At 40.9% G+C, this 19,859-nt stretch overlaps 1 protein-coding gene across 7 annotated transcripts in view; it reads right to left on the bottom strand.

Moving 5' to 3' along the window:
• The window catches only part of St3gal3 (ST3 beta-galactoside alpha-2,3-sialyltransferase 3), a 168,072-nt gene that overhangs the window by 110,725 nt on the left and 37,488 nt on the right, over positions 1-19,859 (bottom strand). For 3 of the 7 annotated variants that reach the window (XM_010634624.3, XM_010634601.3, XM_010634609.3), the window contains one exon: positions 4,370-4,417. The exons of 3 other annotated variants lie outside the window; for them this stretch is intronic. In XM_010634624.3, the coding sequence (XP_010632926.1) occupies positions 4,370-4,417 (48 nt within the window). Of the gene's footprint in view, positions 1-4,369; positions 4,418-13,279; positions 13,332-19,859 lie in introns of those variants that run through there. One more of the 7 variants, XM_019209196.2, reaches the window with a different exon arrangement.

The raw sequence follows: 19,859 nt of genomic DNA, 5'->3' as shown, positions 1-19,859 counted from the left end.
TATTTGCCCTTCGGGGAGTATTTTATTAAAGTCTCTGTAAGATTGTTCCAACATCTGTATCATCTCAGTATTGGCATCTGTTGGCTGTCTTTTCTCAGTCAAGTAGATTTTTCTGGTTCTTTATAAGATGTTTAATTTTGGCTCATATCCTGGATATTTTGGATATCATGTTATGAAACCCTAGGTCTTGTTTAAATCCAGTGTAGAATGTTACTTTTGTTTTAGCAGACAACTGAGCAGGGTGGGTTCAGGCAGCAAGTTCTGACCAGCCTTCTGAGGGTTGTGGTTTCAATGTCAGCTCCTCTTTCAAAGCCTACTCAGATGCATCCTCTATGTGCGCCACCCAGTGTCCTGTCTGGGACTTGAGCAGTGATTTATCCCATAGTTCAATTCTGAAAGTCTGGGTTTGCTTTCCTAAGTGTCCCTCCCTCTCTGTTTTCTCACCTGTGCTTTCTGATTCCTTGGGTCTTCCTTTTTTGGTCTTCTGGCCAGATAGGTGGGGCTTTAGCTACCACATTCTACCATAAATTTTCTGTACTGTACCCAAATCTGGGGCCCAGCAGCAGAAAGGAAAAAGACAGCCAAAACTGCACCCACCCACTCTTGGAACTACAGCACCTCTGATCTCCCTTCTCCCTCAGTTTTAGGTGCCAAAGCCCTACCGCTGCCAGCTCACTACAACCATCACCACCTGAGACTCCTTTAGGGCAGGAGCAGGAGAGAGCACAGAAAGGGAAAAAATAACTTGTGGGACTTCTTACGTGAGTCTGAGCCTTAGGAGCCCCTAACCAGAGGTCTTTTCCTGAAGCTGTCTGTTTGTGCTCAAGTAGCCACCACTGGGTTTTGCACTGCCTTGAGTTCACAACATGGGACATCAGAGGAAAAGTGGGAAATACACTACAAGGTTAGTAATGCATTGAATTCCGGTGTTTTCCCCAGTCTGTCTGTTACTATTTAAGTTTTGGAGACCTCAAAGCTACTAAGTACATTCTGTCCAGGCCTTTACCTGCTTTCAGTGAGGTGAGTATACTCACTGCATCTTCTCTGGAACTGGAATCTTTCTTCCCAATTTTAATCAACCACAAAAAAGAGAAAGAAAGTAGGGAATAACTCAAATTATCTTACTAAAATTCTAAAATGTTTTTGGCAATACAGTATGCCCAATGTTATGCAAATAATCTCCAAATGAAAGAGTAAAGAGTGCCTGGCATGGTGGCACACACCTTTGCTTCCTACACTCTGGCAAGCTGACATAGGAGGATCACAAATTCAAACCTAATTTGTACAACTTACCAAAACCCTGTCTCAAAATTTTAAAAAGATTCACAGTGAGGATGTATTTCAACGGGAAGGCCCTGTGTTCAATCCCCAGTAACTAGTAACATGGCCACTGTGAAGATCTCTGCCCACCCCTGCCCAGCCTCACCTGTACTGGGGATCAATTCAGGACCTTGTGCTTGCCAGGCAGATGCAGTGCCACTGAGCCCCTCCTACCAATTTTTAAAGCTGAGGTAAAGCATGAGATAGAAAAAGTATTGACAAATATTCCATGAGAATATGAATAAGGCAGCTTACATATGGAATCTAGGAGGTATAGTCAGGATAACACAATGCTGATTTAAAGTTGATTTTGAATCAATTTGAATCTATCCTCTACTAAGAGAGAATTAAGCCAACAAATATCTGAGTCCTCATTCCTTGCCAACTTCCTCTGGGAACCATGCATAGGCCTGGGAACCACATCCCATTGTCCACAATAATTTTCACATTAAGCCTAAGATCTTTTTTATAACTCTAAGAGGAACAGAAGCTGAGGACCAAAAGCTCCTTGAAAATTAATGAGAACAGAGAAAGCGAGACCTGTTTAGATAAAAACAGGCGCTCTGGAGCCAGAGTGCCTCAACTTAAATTCTGGCTCTGCCATTTGCTTGCTACTTGTTATTTCACTTGTCTATATATCAGTTTCTTTAGCTGAAAAAATAGAGATGAAAACAATATCTGTATCAAAGGGTTACTGGGAGACTTAAATGAGTTCATACACATGAAAGTGTTTAAAACTCTGGTATATAATAAATGTTTCACAGATGCTAGCTATCTCCTCCCTCTCTTTTCAGGCAAATGCAACCTAGAGTGCTCTTACTGACCCTTTAGTGCCCAAGAACATCCTATCCCATAGCTGACAACTCAAGTTATGCCTTCTATATAAAAAATATGAACCATTACAAATACATACAACAGCACATAAAACTTTAAATGTACAATGTAATGAGTTACCGTGAAGAGGGTCCTCTCAAATCCCACTCAGGTCACTAGAAAGAACACACCAACACTAGAAGATACCATGTGCCCATCCCTCACCACATCCCCCTGACCAACATCTCTGTTGTTTTAACACTGAACTGTGCACCTAAACAAATATGGTTAAATTGTATTTGTTCTTGAACTTCATTTGAACAGAAAAACAGTATCTATTGAGTTCTTTCACCCAAAAATATATTTAAGATTAATCTATGTTGTTGCATCAAAGTATAGTTTATTCATTTTTATTGTTCCACTTGGAATATAACAGTTTATATACTTATATTCACTTTATTGTTGTTAGGTACAGGGACTGCTCGTGTTTTGGGACGATGATGAACAACGCTCTTGTGAACGTTCTTCTACATGTAGTTTGCAAATATATTCTGGTATAGATAAGTATCCATTTCTGTGGGAAAAATAGCTGGAGGAAAAACTGCTAGGTCATGGGGTATGTTCCAAAGGGGCTAGACCAGTGGAGACTGAGAGTTTCTACTCCAATATACCCTCACTAATACTGGGACTGTCAGCTTTTCAAGGTATGCTGTTTGGTAAATGTGCAGTGACATGTCCCTGTAACCTAATTTGTATTTTCCTGAGTACTAACGCAAGTGAGTACCTTATCATAGGCTTACTGGCTATTAGGATTTCCTCTTTTATGAAATGCTTATTCTTTTTTTTTTTTTTTTATGAAATGCCTATTCAAGTCTTTTGCTCATTTCTGTGCTGTGTTGTTTCTTTTTCCCATTGATTTTTGTAGTTCTTTGCTCTAGAAACAAGCCTTTTTTGGTGATTAATTATGTTATAAATATCCTTTTTCACTCCGCATTGCCTTTTCACTCTTAACAGGGTCTTGATTCATAAATTCTTAACTTTCATGCCATAAAACTGATCAATCTCTTCCCATAGTGAATATATGTAACTTTGTTTTATTTAAGAACTCTTCCCGTCTATTTGCCCAATCTTGAAGTGACTTCTGCCTCAGCATTTGGTGGGAGTACCTTAAGAAAGCAAGATCATCAGGGGAGATGAATGGTCTTGAATGGGTTACTTCATGTCATTGAACCTAAGTCTCTTGTATCAAAATGAAACATATCAAAGCTTTGAATTATGAGGGACAAGGCAGAGGTACATAAAGTTCCCAGAACAATGTTCATATTCTCTGAACGTTTCTTTTTGTCCAGTCTACTGCAACTACCTGAACCTCATGAACATCCATCTATCACATTCGAGGATGGAAAAAGAAAACTGCTTCCATGGGCCAGCAGTTTCCTTGTTTTCATACGTAGCACACCCAGTAGGAGCCTATCATCTTTACCTCTAAATATAGGACTGATATACAGAAATGCCAAGTCATTTTGGGGCTACTGTAATGTCAGCAAGCTGAGGAATCAAAGCAGCATCCCTTCCTGTTCACTGCCAGCAAGAACAAAGGCGTGTGGCAGGGGGACTGCTCTGGACTCAGGACAGCATGGCTCTCCTGGCCTGGATATATCTGGGCCAAAGGGCAGTGTGGCACTTTTTCCAGCACTGTAAACACAGGGAAGGGAGGGAATATACTTCTTATGTGCCCTTGACAGGAATGCACGGTAAAGTGTGGTACTTCTCTCCTGGAGGATATCTGTACCTGAGCATGTGGGATGTGCATATAAACACACAAGGGAGTGTATGTCCTCAGGAAATGAGGGTGCTCTCACAGCCTGGCACTCTGCAGGAGGGCTCTGATGGTTATCATGCCTAGAGCTGTGTTCTCAATGCGCTCTGTCCCACTCTCTCAGAACACGAGCACAGAAAATGGTACCCTTTCATATGAACCTGGACTGCTGTACATGAGGAAGGCACATTTGCTGTGACTTCTCAGCACACATTCTTAGAGCAACCAGAAAAGTGCCCTAGATGATGTGTCCTTCTTCTGTTCCCTCCACTGAGTATCCAAGAAGGGCTCCCTGAGACTCTCCCACAATTCTGAGATCATCCCTTGCCCTCCCCCAGTACCCTTCCTTGAAGGCTCCAATATAATTATGGTCAGTATTGAGAGCTGAAAAGATGATAGAGGGGGAAGAATTGGTACCTGAGCCTAGGGTTTGTCCAGCGGAGTCAAAGGAAAGAACCACTGAATCTGCAACACAAGAGGACAAGTTCATTTCTTTCTCCTTATAGTAACATGTCAAGCTCCCACTGGCTCTGCCCAAACCATGCCCAGGGAAGAATTGGCCAAGATGGAGCTTAGTACAGAAGTCTCCATAGGTCTGTGCTACCCATTCAATGGGCCAGGAGGCCCTGCTGAGCCTGGAACCCCTTAATGACTCAAGTCAGGGAGAGCCCCCAAATTCTTCAGTGCAGTTTCTGCTAACAAATTTATTTCTTTTTACCACTTCAACTAAAAATAAAATTAAAACAAAGCAAAATAAAACTTCCCTCCTGCATCTGGTTAAAGGCACTAACATTTCCCCTTTCACACCTGCCTTTCTTCTACTCACATACCCAAATGTTTATTACTGCTTCCTTCAAAACAGACTGAAAATGGCCTACAGAAATTTATGGTATATGCCAGAATAAAAAGTTTAAAAAGTCAAAGAAAGAATATTATACAGTGGGGGAAATGTTAGTGCAAAAAATGCATGCCATTAGAACCTTACAAAGACAGCAGGCAGAATCAAGGAGTGCATGAGCTCCCAAGCAGCCAAAGCAAAAAGGAAGAAAATGAGCAGTATAAAGATTCAGTGTCCACAATGCATTATTCTTGCTTTCATTCAAACGTTCAAGAAATATTGATCAGGCATCTACTATGTGAAAGATACTATGACTTTTAGATACAGAGATAAACATAAAACCATGATCTCTACCCTCATGGATCTCCCTGCCATAAGTTTAGGAGAGAGAAGTTACCAAAGAAATTAACCAGAAATTAAAAAATGAACTAAAATTTAAATAGAGTGCCATGAAAATTTGTACTGGGAACTGTACTGAGTATGGAAGGGGAGTGGGGCTGGACAGGAAGGCTTTCCTGAAGAAGATGACATTTGGACTAACAGCTGAAGGATAAGTCAAACCCAACAAGGATTTGCTTGCTGGAACAAGAGGCCACCAACAGAGACCTGAAGCAAGAGGGAACCAGGGGCTCCAGAGTCACTCAAGGACCAAAACAAAAAGCAAATACTATACAATGGTCAAGAAAACTTTCTTTGTAGGTTTTAAGAAAAGGGATCCTGTGTAATGCTCAAGTTGCTACCTTCTATATATCTTCAATAGTTGTGAATCTTGTATGGTTATTTCTTATGAGCCAACCCAAAAGGATGAAATAAGGCCAACATTCAGTGTATTAGCTCCAATTATAAGTGGCAACAAGATGATGGATGGCCCAAGATGAGTTAAAAAGGATCAGATTCAAAAGGCTCACTCACTACAAAGTAGTGCCAGCTGGATGCATGTAAGACCCTTGTTTATAGTCACACCTCACCTCCGCATTGTCTTTCGGGTTTCAGTGTGTAAGTCATTTTCTCTCAATGCACACAGAAATTTAACACAATAGTTATCATAACTGTAAATAACATCTGTTCCCACTGCAAGGCTATAAACTCCATAAGCGCAGACATAATATCTGCTTCATTCACTGTTATGTTACCTGCATAACATCTGATGATAACTATTTACTGAATTATAATGCCTAAAGAAATAAAGGGACCATAAATCCTTCAGGCATAATTTCTCACAACCCTGGGTTTACTGAAGACTCAGTGGCAGTGAGCTACAGTATGTGGCTTCTGAGAAGAATCCAGAGACAGGTATTTTGTATAGCCAGTTAAGGGCAGATCTATGCGCATTGAAATCTTATCAAGAAAAAGATAGGGATGTTAGCTTTTTAACACAACTAGTTGTGCTTAAAGAAGCACAACTAGGACTCTTGGCTGAACACACAGGTGACTATCCTATCTCATACAAGCAATGTCTAACTCCTAAATTTTACTTTTACTTCTCACATCTGTCCTCTCAATGGAAAGTCTGCCTTTCCTTTGTAAACAGATTTATTAAAGTATAATTTACATCCCTCAGAATTCACTCAGTTTAAGTTTACAATTCATTGAGATTTTTAGAAAAGTTCCTATTGCTATCACCCCCAGAAGATCCTTCATGCCTAGTCACAGTCAGTCGGGCTGCCACTGCCAGCCACAGGCCACCACTGCTTACAATTTGCTTTTCTGGACATCTGCCTGTCCTCTTTTGCTAGGATTGCTCTGAAAGCTCCTAACCACAACCCTCTACCTCCAACTTGACCCATTTCTCTCCACCCTTTGTACGGATTTCTCCAAAAAGTATACTGGACCACTCATCCTGGCCCAGCATACACAAAGTCCTTGCTTGACCTCACCAAAAAACAATTTTATAGTAAATGTGTTATTATTTGTATCATGGAAAAAAAAGTTAAAGTCAGATATGGTGCTGCATGCTTTGTAGTCCCAGCTACTCAGAAAGCTGAGGCAGGAGTGGAAAAAAGTGAAAGTTAAAAAAGAACTTTCTGATGCAGCTGTAAGATTTCAGGATCTAACCCACTATCTACTGATGCCAGAGGATGGAAGGTTCTTGCTCTCCTTCATTACTCACTGTAAGTGCTGAAAGGCTGCTCAGCTTTTCTGTTCAATACTGAGATCATTTTTATATTTCATACCAACTGTATCAATTCCTCAGCAGACTGGTCTTTCCCCTCTTCTTTCTTCCTTCCCACAGATATTATCATATGCCAGGTTCTGTGCCAGATGCAGGGATATGGAGCTCAATAAGAGACAGACGAGCCAGGAAGACAGACAAGTTAGTAGGCACTTAAGATAAATTGTGGTAAGAGCGTTCAGGAGGTAAGCACCAGATAGGTGACACTCTTACTGGAAAGAAAGCATCAAAGGCTTTGCAAATATTCTTTCCAATACTTCTAAAAGCACAGATCTTTAAACAGGCAATGCAAACAGGATGGAACAAATTTCTAGAGGAAGTTAGTTACATAATGTTTTGTGAAAGTTCAGATGAATTTTGCTCAGAGCATTAGAGGCACAGACTTCAGAAACAGTTTGGCTATTCATTAATTGTGCTTATTCTAAAGGATTTAAGATGATTTTAATCATAAACCACTCTGACAACTAATGGGAAAACTTAGTATTGAACAAGTTGAAAAGTTTGCTTTGTAAGACACAGAGTAAGAACATGCAAACTTCTCCATTTCCACCTAACAAATATGTCATTTTTATTTCAAGCATCCCAATCTCCAGCTGTTCTGGCTCCCAAGCCAGAGGCAGCCATGTGGTGTGTTGCACAAGTGACCAAATAGAATCCCAGACTGAAGTACAACGGAACCTTGCTGCACATGACTGTTCAATGAGGAAATCTAGAATTTACTGGAATCTTTTATTATGGTCAGATGTTTCCTGTATCTGGTTTCTGAAGCAGAAAATAAGGAGTGAAAAGAATGGGCTCAGTCTTCCTAGCCATTGCAGAGGTTTTCAAAGTATCAAGCATACAGTGAACAACACATTTTGGGGTGCTTCCTGTCATGGTACATACTTTACATATATCTTTTGCTATCTACCATCTGTGAGTCCCAGAGATGTAAGAATGAATAAAAAAGTGATTCCAAGTAGTTTTCAAGATAACAGGTGAAGTAAAAATACACGTAAAGCTAACATATTCTCATGACAGAGAAAAAATAGGGAGATTTCACTGTTCATTAATGTAATATATTTATTGAGCAATTACTGCACATCAGGCTTAAGGATACAACTGTAAGAACAGCAATGATCCACTGGACTATGGGAGGCTTCCCAGCCATGGAAGGCAATCCACACACTGCTCCTCCATCTCTGAGGCAGACTGGGTCTACCATTAAGAGATCTGTACTGGGAAGTACAAAGCATTGGGAGTTGATAGAGACATAGCAGAGAGAAGAGTAAAGACAGGGCTGTGGATTGAGCTGGTGACACAGCATCAGAGAAAAGAATCACAACCCTGCTGTCAAGTGCAACAAGACACTTGAAGAGCTGCATTTGATTTAGTGTTCTCCCAGTTCCTGTCTCTATGGCAACCTGCCATAACTTGGGCTACCTTTCCACAAGGCCTTGAGATTCATCTTTTCCTCAGTTCCCATGAAGCCTAGCTTAGAGTTGAGCCCTTCTTTTCCTTACTCATGCTACCTTGGAGCTTTCTAGGGTCTAAGTAGACTCACTGCCTCTTCCATACCTCATATTTTAATACCCTACCATACTGTCTGCCCACCTGATAGTTCTGGGTATAAGAGTGGCCCCTTCGCCAGTCACAACTCACCTACAGGGTCTGAATTTCAGAAGAGGACTACTTGAACTGTGAGCCTGAGCTATGTTCTCCATTGGTCCATTAACAGAGCTGATACTATAATGGCCATGTGGCTTGTGTGTACATGTGTGTGTGTGGTTTTTTCATTGGTTAAATGGTAGAGGAATCTAGTTCTAGTCCCTAATTTCTTCCCTCTGAGCCACAATCCCAAAGAATACAAAATCTGAGTAAATGAGATTCTTGAAGATAAAGGGAAAAGTACGAAGAGAAAAAAATCCAAACACACCCATTAATTTAGAGGAATATGGTTAATATGAAAGAGGAAACAGGCAAGAGATAAGACTAGCCAGAGGAGTGAGAACTGATGACAAGAAGGTGGTCTCCAAACATGGCAAAGAGGTGGCAGAAGCTGATGGCTGAAAAGATAGAAGAGAGCATCTGTAACTTTAATGGGACTGATTGATTTCTCTCTAACGCTCTGGTTGCAAGGACACAGTAAGTGGAGACTGCTGAGGTAGCAGACTTGTTCCAATAAGTTTCTCTTCATATTTAGTCCATTCATTCAACTTACCAGCCATAATTCTAGAATTCTTACTAAGCTGAAGAGACTATATGAAAAGATCAGATCAGACATAGTCCCTGACATCAGAATGCATGAACTATCGGGCGACCATGGTGAGAGACAAGTAACGGTATTACAAGCCTCTAGAGTTGCAATAGGAGATCAGATGCAGTGAGGGTTTTGCAGGGAGAAACTGGAAGGCGTGGAGAGAACAGTGTCTGAGCTGGTGTGAGGCGACCTCACAGGCCAGGCTATCCTGGTAGGGTGGAAACAGGTATGGAAAGGCACTGATGCACAGAAACTGAGAGGTGTGTGATTTCAGGAAGGTAAAATCATACTTAATTAATATCTTTGGGTTTCTTTCAGGAAGTAAAAATGCATGTGACTAAAAGGGAACCAGTCAATACAATCTGTTTAGGTTAAAAAAAAAAAGAAAGAAAGAAAGGCTTTGACACATCAAAGACTATTTTTAAAAAGTGAGTCACCATGAAATTGAGAAAAAAACTGCTATGTCATACCAGGGAACAAAAGGCACTTGGCAGAGGATCACGGCAGGACACCCCCTGGAGCACAGGTACCCACAGGGAGACCAGGAAGTCTGGGAGGAGCTGGCACTCCAAGAGCCAATGCCCTCCAGAGGGCAGGGTGGGGGCATTACTCACACACCTTGTATGTGGAAAGGAAACGGATGGAATAAAGCCGGAACTAGGCACGTGCTGAAACCAAGAGTGAGGTGCTAGGAGTGAGGTGTGGAACGTCTAGTCCATGGAAAAGTTTAGTGCAGCTGCCCTGGGAAGAGGAAGGAAGCTGATGGATGAAAGACAAAGGGCAATATTGTAAGGCCAGTGTGAGAAGTACTTGTACTGAGTATCCAATGGAGGACGGCCCAAGAGCATGATCTGGGAAGCAGATAGGCAGACTCAGCCAAGGTAAGAGATATTTTCAGGACAAGGGGTGAAGGAACTGAGGCTGCTATTCAAAGACCGAGTCTGGGTACATAGGGGTGGAAAGAGAGTCAGCAAAGGGCACTGAGGGAACAGGGAGGGAGAAAAGCCATCAACCTGAAAGAGGTCAAGGGCATGGTTTTGCAGGTGGCTGATGGCAATGACATTGTGGGCAAAGTGTGAGCTTTGAGTCAACACTACAGTGCTAATCTGGGTGCTGTATCTTTTCCAGGGTGTAACTTTAGACCTTATTTCCTCATCTGCAGAAAGAGTAATACAAGTCCAAAGTCTCCTCTGAAATCCTAAAACTCTACAGGTAGTATTAGAATTTGAAAATGTTCAGCCTTTATAAAAGCAATATACTGGGCTGGGGATTTAGCTCAGGGGCACTGCACCTGCCTCACAAGCACAAGGTCCTGAGTTCAATCCCCAGTACCAAAAAACAAATAAAAATAAAAAAGCAATATACTGCACAAACCACATATTACCTAACACCCTGCCCCTATAACACTTTGGGTGGCATCCTGTAATTAAATATCCATATTTGTTCCATGAAATAAAATTGTACACTAAATGGGACTATAAGTCACATCATTTTAGATCAGAAAATGAGTTTTAACACCAATCTTGTGGGGAAAAAATTTTTTAAAGACTTTTAGAGTTTGTGTTTACAATGATAGTGGACTAGGAATAGAACCCTCTTCCTAAGGCTGTATAGGGATTAAATGACTTGGTTCACATAAAGTACCTGGTATAGAGTATGACCTTGATACATATTGCTATTATGTTCTCATCACCTTCGCCATCATCACTGTTAGATTTCCCTTGCCTTAAAATGGCTGCTATATAAAATAGCAGCCTCCTCCTTCCCATAATGCTCTCTGACTTAAGATGGTTGCCACATGGAATAGCAGCCTCCTTCCCATAACACCATGTTAAAATATGGCTTCTAGGGGCTGGGGATTTAGCTCAGTGGTTCTGCTGCCTGCCTCGCAAGCACAAGAATACCGGTATTCAATCCCTGGTACCCTCCCCCCAAAATATGACTTCTCCCACCCAAGGACAGTCTTCTTCCCAACATGCCTCTCTTCCCGCCAAGGAAGCTAACCTGATATTTGCTACCTCCTAGCAACTAGGGATGTCACAAGGCCCTCCTAGTGATGTCACAGGTTCCGCCAATTCCTTAATACTACCTCACTCAACTCCACCCCAGCTCAGGCTAACCCTACCCCACTCCTATAAAAGTAGCTCCCTGTTCTGCCATGTTGCTCTCTCTTTTGTTCAGAGACAGCCTGGCAGACTCTCCTCATAATAAAGGTTTGTTATGGTCCTGGTTTTCAGCTCTTTTTACCTAACAATCACTGGTGGTGGAATGGCTGAAGTGAAAGGGGGAGCAATAAGTAGGGAGGGAGACAGAAAAGAGAGACAAGGTAAAAAGGTGGGAAACTGCGCCACCTTTGGCTTTGAATACCTAGTCAGAAGTTTAGATTTCCTGAGGAAGCACAGAGGGCAGAGAAAAACATTATAGATTTTTCAGAAGGTTAATGATATCAATAAATTCTTGTTTCAGAAAAACTACTCTAGTGGCAAGGTGACAAGATAGAACATACAGAGACCAGGACATGATAGGAGGTAAATCACGTGGGGGGACAATAAGGGTCTAGCACAAGACTATAGTGGGGGGATTGGAAGAGAGGGATGAGATGTCAGAGGGAGAAATGAAGGATATGGAACCTGATTAAAAGTAGTGTGGTAAGGACTAAAGAAAATGGCATCACAGAATAAAGGAAGTAGAAATTGGTGGTAATGATGTTAAATATAACAAAAGAAAGGTCAAGATAAGGTTCAAAAAGTATAGTGTGGGCCAGGGCTTTAGCTCAGTGGAAATGTACCTGCCTTGAAAGCACAAAGCCCTGAGTGTGATCCCCAGTACCAGAAAAAAAAGTATAGTTTGGTACTACGGCTTAGAGTTTGTCCTCTCCAAAACTCCTATTGGAGTTTAATCCCCCACTGTGAAGTAATAAAGGGTGGCAACAATCTGAATATAGTGGTAATGCCTTTGGGAAGTGATCCGGATTAGCTAAAGTCATCAGGGTGGAGCCACTATGATTGAAAACTGGTGGCTTTATAAGAAGAGGGACAGAAACCAGAACATTACACAAACACATTCCCCGGTCTTCTGTCACGTGATTCCCTGTGCTGCCTCAGGCCTGGGCCAGCAAGAAGGCCACTACCAGATTCAGCCACACAACCTTGGACCCTGGACCAGAGCTATGAGCCAAAATAAACCTCTTCTCTTTGTAATTTACCAATCGATGGTACTGCATTGCCAGCAAAAGAAAGTGACATTAGATAGCTGGATTTGGCAATTAGTCACAACTGGAGATCTCACAAAGAGAAGGTTTAAGTAAATTCAAGAGGATGGAAACCACACAGTAGTGATGCCACCAAGGAACCAGGTGAAAACACAGCTACCGAATTTAGTAATGAGGTTTTCAGTGACCGCTGCCATTCATTGCAGGACTTAAGGCAGTGCTGTAACCCACAAGCTGCAGTCATTTAGCAATCCATCATCGCCTTATCCGCTCAGCCACTTTGTCAACATGCTGCAATCATTTTAGGTATGGGGACAAGAAAGGAGTATGCTGCCTGGTAGACCTGTCTTCCTGTAAAATGGGAGGTGATCCTCATCTACAGGAGAGAGGAGATTAATCTCTCAGTTGAGAATAGCAGATTTTAGTCAGGAGCTAGAAAACTTTCTATAAATGGCCCAGTAAATATTTTAGGCTTTGTTAGCCACATAGAGTCTCTGTAACATATCTTGGTTTTTCCTGTTTTGCTTTAAAAAATGTAAAAACATTTAAAATCAGGCCACATAAAAGCAAGCTGTGGGCTGAATCTGGCATAGGAACCATAGTTTGCTGACCTTCATTTAGTTTACACACATACCTCTTCTCCCTCCTTAACCCCCCAAAACGATAGAAAAGAGTGTTGAGTACAGCAGCAGTGCACAGGTCAAAGAGAACAGGAGAAACAGAAATAGAAGTTTGGACGCTAGGAAACAAGCAAGTGGAACTCAGCAAACCCAAGAAAGCAGAATCCTATACTGTACTTTAGTAGAAAATCTGAGCTGTAATGTGCAATACACCACAGGACTCCCTTCCAACAGGGACTCACCTACCACTGGCAGTAGGAGTGAAGATGGCAGTAAAAAGCATGTCCTTAGGCCAGGGATTTAGCTCAGAGGTTCCGCTACCTGCCTCGCAAGCACAAGGTCCCGAGTTTGATCCCTGGTACCAAACAAACAAAAAAAAAAGCACATCCTCAAATGTGAGCTGAAAGCCACAATCACAGGGTATGTCATATAAAGACAAGAAACCAAAATAAAGAAATTAATCCAACATAGGGAGATAAAAACTTAGAAAAAATATTTAAATCATCAGCAAGAAAATGTTTACTCACAAAATAGGCAGAGAAAATCACTTAAAAGATACATTCAGTAAACAAGAAAAAAAGGCCTTAAAATTAAAAATGTAATGGCTGTGATAGTTAACAGATTGTGTTAACTTGAGTAAGCATCACCCAACCAGACTGGGTAATGACCTAGGGGGAAATGAAGAAAAAAACAAAACGCTGTTTCTTTGGAGGAGCACCAGTCTTCACCTTCACCTTGGAGGTCATCTTCAGCCTTCTGAGGCAGACCCTTTGCCCTCCTGATATTGACTCTCATGGAACACTACAGTGGGCTCCAGGCCTTTGACTGGATCCTTTGGATCTCCAGCACAGACAGACTTTCTGGACTCTTCCATACCTGACTCTGTGAGCAGCCACTGTAAGCCAATCTTGTACATTTTTTTCCTATTGAATTTATTGGTACACTTAAAGCAAACAATAGAGTTACATTTATCATTGGGATCTTCACTTTACATGGTATGTCTTGGTTCTTAATCTTGTACATTTTTATATATTTGTATATCTTGCATTAAATCTGTTTCTCTAAGGGCCAGGGATTTAGCTCAGTGGTTCCGGTGCCTGCCTCCCAAGCTCAAGGGCCCAAGTTCAATCCCTGGTATCTGTTTCTCTAGTAAGCACTTGCTGAGGGCTGAGCCTGAAGATGCCCTGCGTCTTCTCCCTACTCCCTCTCTCCTCCATGGACTTATAGACCCTGGATAGCACAGCCCCCGGGGACAGTTACATTGTTCCTGTTCCTTTTCCGCACATGCCCCAATCAGGAGACAATCGCGGGTCATGGCATCTGCCATCCAACATGGCGAGGATAAGACTTGAGGACTCAGGTGAGGAGACACCTCCATGAGCACACACAAAGGGAGGGGTGCGCGGTTCACTGGGTGTAAAATCATAGGACAGTCAGGCTCCCATGAACAACAGCTCTATATTCAAGCTCTCATGAATTGCTAAAGGCTAAAGGGACTAAAATCAAGCTAGACTAGCTTTGCTCCTTCCTTTCTGTTGTTCAAGCATAAAAAAATAAAAATAAAGTTTTTAAAAAGGGACACTTACATTTTTTTTCAGGATCGAATTCAGGACCTTGCACTGCAAAGAAGGCGCGGTGCCACTGAACTAAATCCCCAGCCAGAATACTTTAAAATTTTAACAGCTGAAGACAAGTTATAGAAGATTTATAGTGAGACAGAGGAAAATTATTAAGAAGACTGTAAGTAAAAAAGATACACTTTTGGGGGTAAGGGGAAAAAATGAGAATCAAGACTTGTCATGTAGAGATACAAGACCCCAACAATGAATGTAACTGTACTGTATCCCTAAAATGTACCAATAAACTCAATTAAAGTTGAAAAAAAAATTTTTAAAAAAAGATACACTTTTGATATGAAAAGATTATGTATGTTTGTCTTGTTATAAGGATAAAGAGATATACAACACAAGACGGCCTAGATACATCAAGGTGTGCAGAAGTGACTTTATAAAGGAAATATGTATGTTTGCTTATTTGTTTCAAGTTTGTTATAAAAGGTTTGCATTTACAGGCATAAAGAACTTTCATTCCCTGATTCAAATTCTACAAGAGATCTGTTATTGGCTTGTAAAAAGTTTTGACTAGTTTTACAATTTATGAACCTAAAAATTACAAAAGAATATTCTCAAAAAAATTTTTTTTATTCTTGCCTATAGGCTCCCAAACTCCAAGTGATCATATAGAAAAAAAATCAAAACCAAATGTGCTAGATTTTTACCAAAACCCACCAGATTGACCTTATAAAGAGGATTATAATTATTAAATGACCACATGATTTTTATTTAAGGTCTGTTAAATTAGTTCCCTAGAAGGGGCCCCTCACTGCAGTACAGCTTGCCCTTTCTCCCCTTGCCACAGTGGGAGGTGCTCTTTATGGAGGCAATTACTGTGGACAGCTGAGTCAGTGGGACACACTGTGGGTCCTCACGACATAGGTATGCCCTAAATAAACAATTACATAAACAAAAAGGGGGTACAGCTACCTCCACAAGCTCAGCTGGATATAAAGATGGACCTATGGATATATCCTAGGCACTAGTGCTGTCAAAATACGTACTAAAAGATAAGTGGCCCGATACAATTAGTAAGGTGGGGGCCAGGGTATGCTTATTTTTCTCCAGAAAATAAAAAGATGCTGTGGCCATTATACCAAGTTGATGGATTCACTGCAAGCAGCAGGATGTGACACCTTACTGAAAGCCATGCAAAGGCTGCAACTGAATGATCCCCTCACCTGCTACAGCCCTGGAACCTACACAGATCACCAGACCTGATGCAGCTGCTTTTTGTCAAACAAAAAAGGGGGAGATGCACGGGCCGAGCCTGAAGATGGTCCTTCGCCTCCTCCTTCTACTTCCTTTCACCTCCATAGACTTGTAGACCCTGGATGGCACAGCCCCAGGAGATAGTCACATTAGCCTCACTCCTTGTTCCCTTTCTGCACATGCCCAATCACAAGACAATCACACTATGTTAAGCCTAGGCCACGTGGGCCACCCAAGCACTAGTTACCCTGCCTTCTCTTGTTTGTCTTACACTATAAAGAGTGCACTGGGCTCCAGGCAGCCATTAGCTCAACAGGCTGTGGTTCCACTTAGCCCCAGCTTTCAAGCACAACCTTTATATGTATCCTTCTTCCTTGGAATTTTTGAATTTTCTTCATCTCCCACCACTCTTCCCAGCTTTGGACACTATGCTGTGCAGGTTGCAGCAAGCTTTTTAGAGATATGGAGAGTAAAAAAAAACAAAAAAACACCAAGCAAATTAGCCAGAAAAATTAAAAATAAATGCCTGTTGGAGGTAGGAAATCAAGTAGTGGTGGTAATGGGGAAGTGTTTTGTATGTTGTTCAGCCTTGCTGAATGGTCTTTTCAAACTAAGAACATATGTAACTTTTCGTAAAAATTAAAGTAACCTGTCTGAGATGATACAGCCTACAGAAATGGTGCTGAGGCTTCAAATCTAATTGATCTGGTTCCCTGACATACATATCATATATCTACCAACAGGGCTGATAAAGTCTTTTAGAAAGCTACATGCATCAGGGCCAGGGACTTAGCTCAGTGGTGCCACCACCTGTTTTGCAAGTGCAAGGACCCGAGTTCTATACCCAGTACCAAAAGAAAAAAAAAAGCTATATGCATCATATTTAATCACATTCTCTTAATGTCTTACTAAATATTGCTTTACATTCAGATTGTTTTACTTATCCAAACATATCGATCGTCAAAAAGAATTCCTCTAGAATAAGAGATAATCAAAAGACTAAACAACCAAATGTGTGAGCCTTTTTGTACTCTGTTCCAAAGTGCTTGCAAGCGCAAGGACCCGAGTTCGATCCCCGGTACCCCCAAAAAACTAAAAATCAAAAAAAACCCAAAGTGCTATGAAAGGATTTTTAAGATAATCTGAATATGGACTGGGTACTAGAAGATATTAAGAAATCACTGTTAATGTAAGACAATAACATCATTATGCTATTGCTTTTTAAATTCTGCATGTTAGAGAAGAATACTGAAGTATTTATAGGCAAAATGACACAATGTCTGGGATTTGCTTTAAAAATACAAATAATTAAAAAAGACAAGAATGTCATCCAGAGCAGGACCTGTAATAATACATATGTGTCAGAGATCCTTGGACAGAATAAGATTCTTAAGTCATTTGCCATATGACATTCCTTCCTTCATCTGGGAAAAAGATGTACTCGACAGACTGCCATTAAGAGGGCATGGGGCTATTCCATTCTCAAGGGATAATTTAGCTAACAAAGAGAGGCAACAAAAAAGGCTCCCAACCAAATTTTATACTTTGTCCTAAGAAATTTTTCTATTTAAAAAGAGAGGATGCACAACTCTGAGTGCTTTGATTGAGAAATGAAGACTGTAATAGGTGCTCATTACCGGCAACCAACCATCTGAAGTAGCGAGTGGAAGGCAGCTGGGTGTGGCAGCCACCTGTAATCCCAGCAGGAGGGAGGCTATTGAGGCAGGAGAAAAGAGATTTTACAGCCAGCCTGGATTGTGCTCTAAGACCCTGTCTCAGGAACGACAGCAAAAAGCATGGAAGGCACGGGGAGAAAGGGACCCTCATATACTGCAGGAGGTAAGATGATATAGCAGCTTTGGAAAACAGTCCCGTAGCTGTACAAATGGTTAAATACATGTATTGTATGGCTCTGCAATTCTGCTGTTAGGCATATACCTAAGAGAAATGAAAAAACTATGCCCACAAAAACTTGCACACTAGGGGCAGAGAATTTAGCTCAGTGGTGCTGTTCCTGCCTTGCAAGCTAAAGGTCCTGAGTTCGATCCCCAGTACTGAAAAAAAAACCTTGCACACTAATGTTCATACCTGTATCATTTCTAATAGTCAAAAATGTGACAGGCCGAGGAAGGAGGACTGCAAGTTTGACCTCAGCCTGGATGACTTAATGAGACCCTGCTTCAAAAAAAATAATAATAAATTTTAAGAAAAGAGCTGGAAATGTAGCTTAGTATGAAGGCTCTGAGTTCAATCCTCAGTACCACAAACACACACACACAATCAAAAGTGGGAAGAATTTAGATATTCATCTACTGACAAGTAGATAAATAAAATGTTGTATTATCCTATAATGGAATATTATTTGGCCATAAAAAGGAATGAGGTACTGATACTTGCTATGAGTGAATCTTAAAATACTATGCTAAGTAAAAAGAGGCCAGTGGCAAAAGATTACATATTGTATAATTCCATGTACTGTAAATGTGATGTCTACAACAGACAAATCTATAGTGACAAAGTAGGTTGTCATTGCCTAGGCTAGTGGTGTTTGGGAAAAACTGAGCCATGGCTGCATATGACTACAGGATTTTTTTTAGGTTAATGAAAATGTTTAATCATTCTGGTATTAACGTAACTATGAATATACAAAAAAAACCCGCTAAATTTTGATCTTTAAATGGTGAACTGTATAGTATTCAAATTATACAGAAAGTTGTTATCCAGAAAAAGAGAAGAAAGAAGAGAAGAGAGAAGAGAGGCAAATGAGTTATCTGGCCTCAAGGGAGACAATGATCAAGTTATGGTCATGGGCTGACAAGAGACAATCTCTTATAGGGTAGGGAGATCTTTACTGTTCAAATTAAGGCAGGGAAGGAAGGAAGGAACCCAGGGCAGTTTTATTATTTAATATTATATTAAGGACAAACTAAAAGAGATTTTGTTAAAACAAAGACCTTTTTGGTTTGTGCCCTTGACAGTCTTGATTTTTTTTTTTTTTAATTTAGCTACAGAAAACTTTTCTTTACAACTTAGGACTGACAAGAAGGGAACTTCCCCAAATCTCTGAATTAGAATTTTTGCTAATTCAATAACTAAACTTCTGTGGCCCCTCAAGAATATGTTGCAAACTGGAGGCTTACAGATGTATCACATTAAACCCACAGAGCAGTTGGAAATTTTTAAATTTGTTAACATTTAAAGTCAGGAGATTTAACATAAAAATTCATATTTCCAGTTTCTCTAAAAAAAATAGGGAGATTCTGGCAATAGTGAAGAGTTCTCCTTTTGTTCAGCAAGGTAACACATTATCTTTATAGACTGGTATTCCTGGAAAAGGTTGGTTACTTCTTGCTCTAAAACTAAGGAGAATATTTCAGAATCCAGCAGAGAGACTGGGTGGAACCAGGGGCTGAGGCTGGAGGTGGGGAGCAGACATCGATGCACTCTGAGGTAATATCTCAGTCTCCTTGCCATTCTCCTTCACAGCACCTCGATCTTTTCTTTGGAGCACTGACTACAGACCTAACTGAATATGGTATTTGCTTGGGTCTAATGTTGGCTTTTACATTGAGATTGAAAACTTTTTAGGGGGATACTTGGGATCAAACTTGAGACCTTGCCACTTGCGAGGCAGGCAAAGGAACCACTGAGGTAAATCCCTGGCCCTAGACTGAAAACCTTAAGTGGCAGAATGTGTTTTTCAAAATACAGTAGCATTTGCCCATGGCTAAGTGCAATTTGAAAATAATCAATGGAAAATTCCAGAAGTAAACAACTCACAAGATTTTTGTGTGGTGTGTTTTTGTTTTGGTATGGTGTGGGTTATTTTGCAGTTCTGGGGAGGAAACCCAGGGCTTCATGCAAATTGGGGAAGAGCTCTAACCATGAACCACAGATTCACAGATTTTAAACTGCCTGATGTTCTGAGTAGTAGGATGAGTTCTGCATCTGGATCCATCCCTGATCTATCCTGCCAGGAACGTGAGTTATTCCTTTGTCCA

The sequence above is a fragment of the Fukomys damarensis genome, unplaced genomic scaffold (assembly GCF_012274545.1).
Source record: "Fukomys damarensis isolate Sample0158 unplaced genomic scaffold, DMR_v1.0_HiC HiC_scaffold_23, whole genome shotgun sequence".
Lineage (NCBI taxonomy): Eukaryota > Metazoa > Chordata > Mammalia > Rodentia > Bathyergidae > Fukomys > Fukomys damarensis.
The sequence above is the reverse complement of the archived record's forward strand: the minus strand, read 5'-3'. Positions and strand labels throughout refer to the sequence as shown.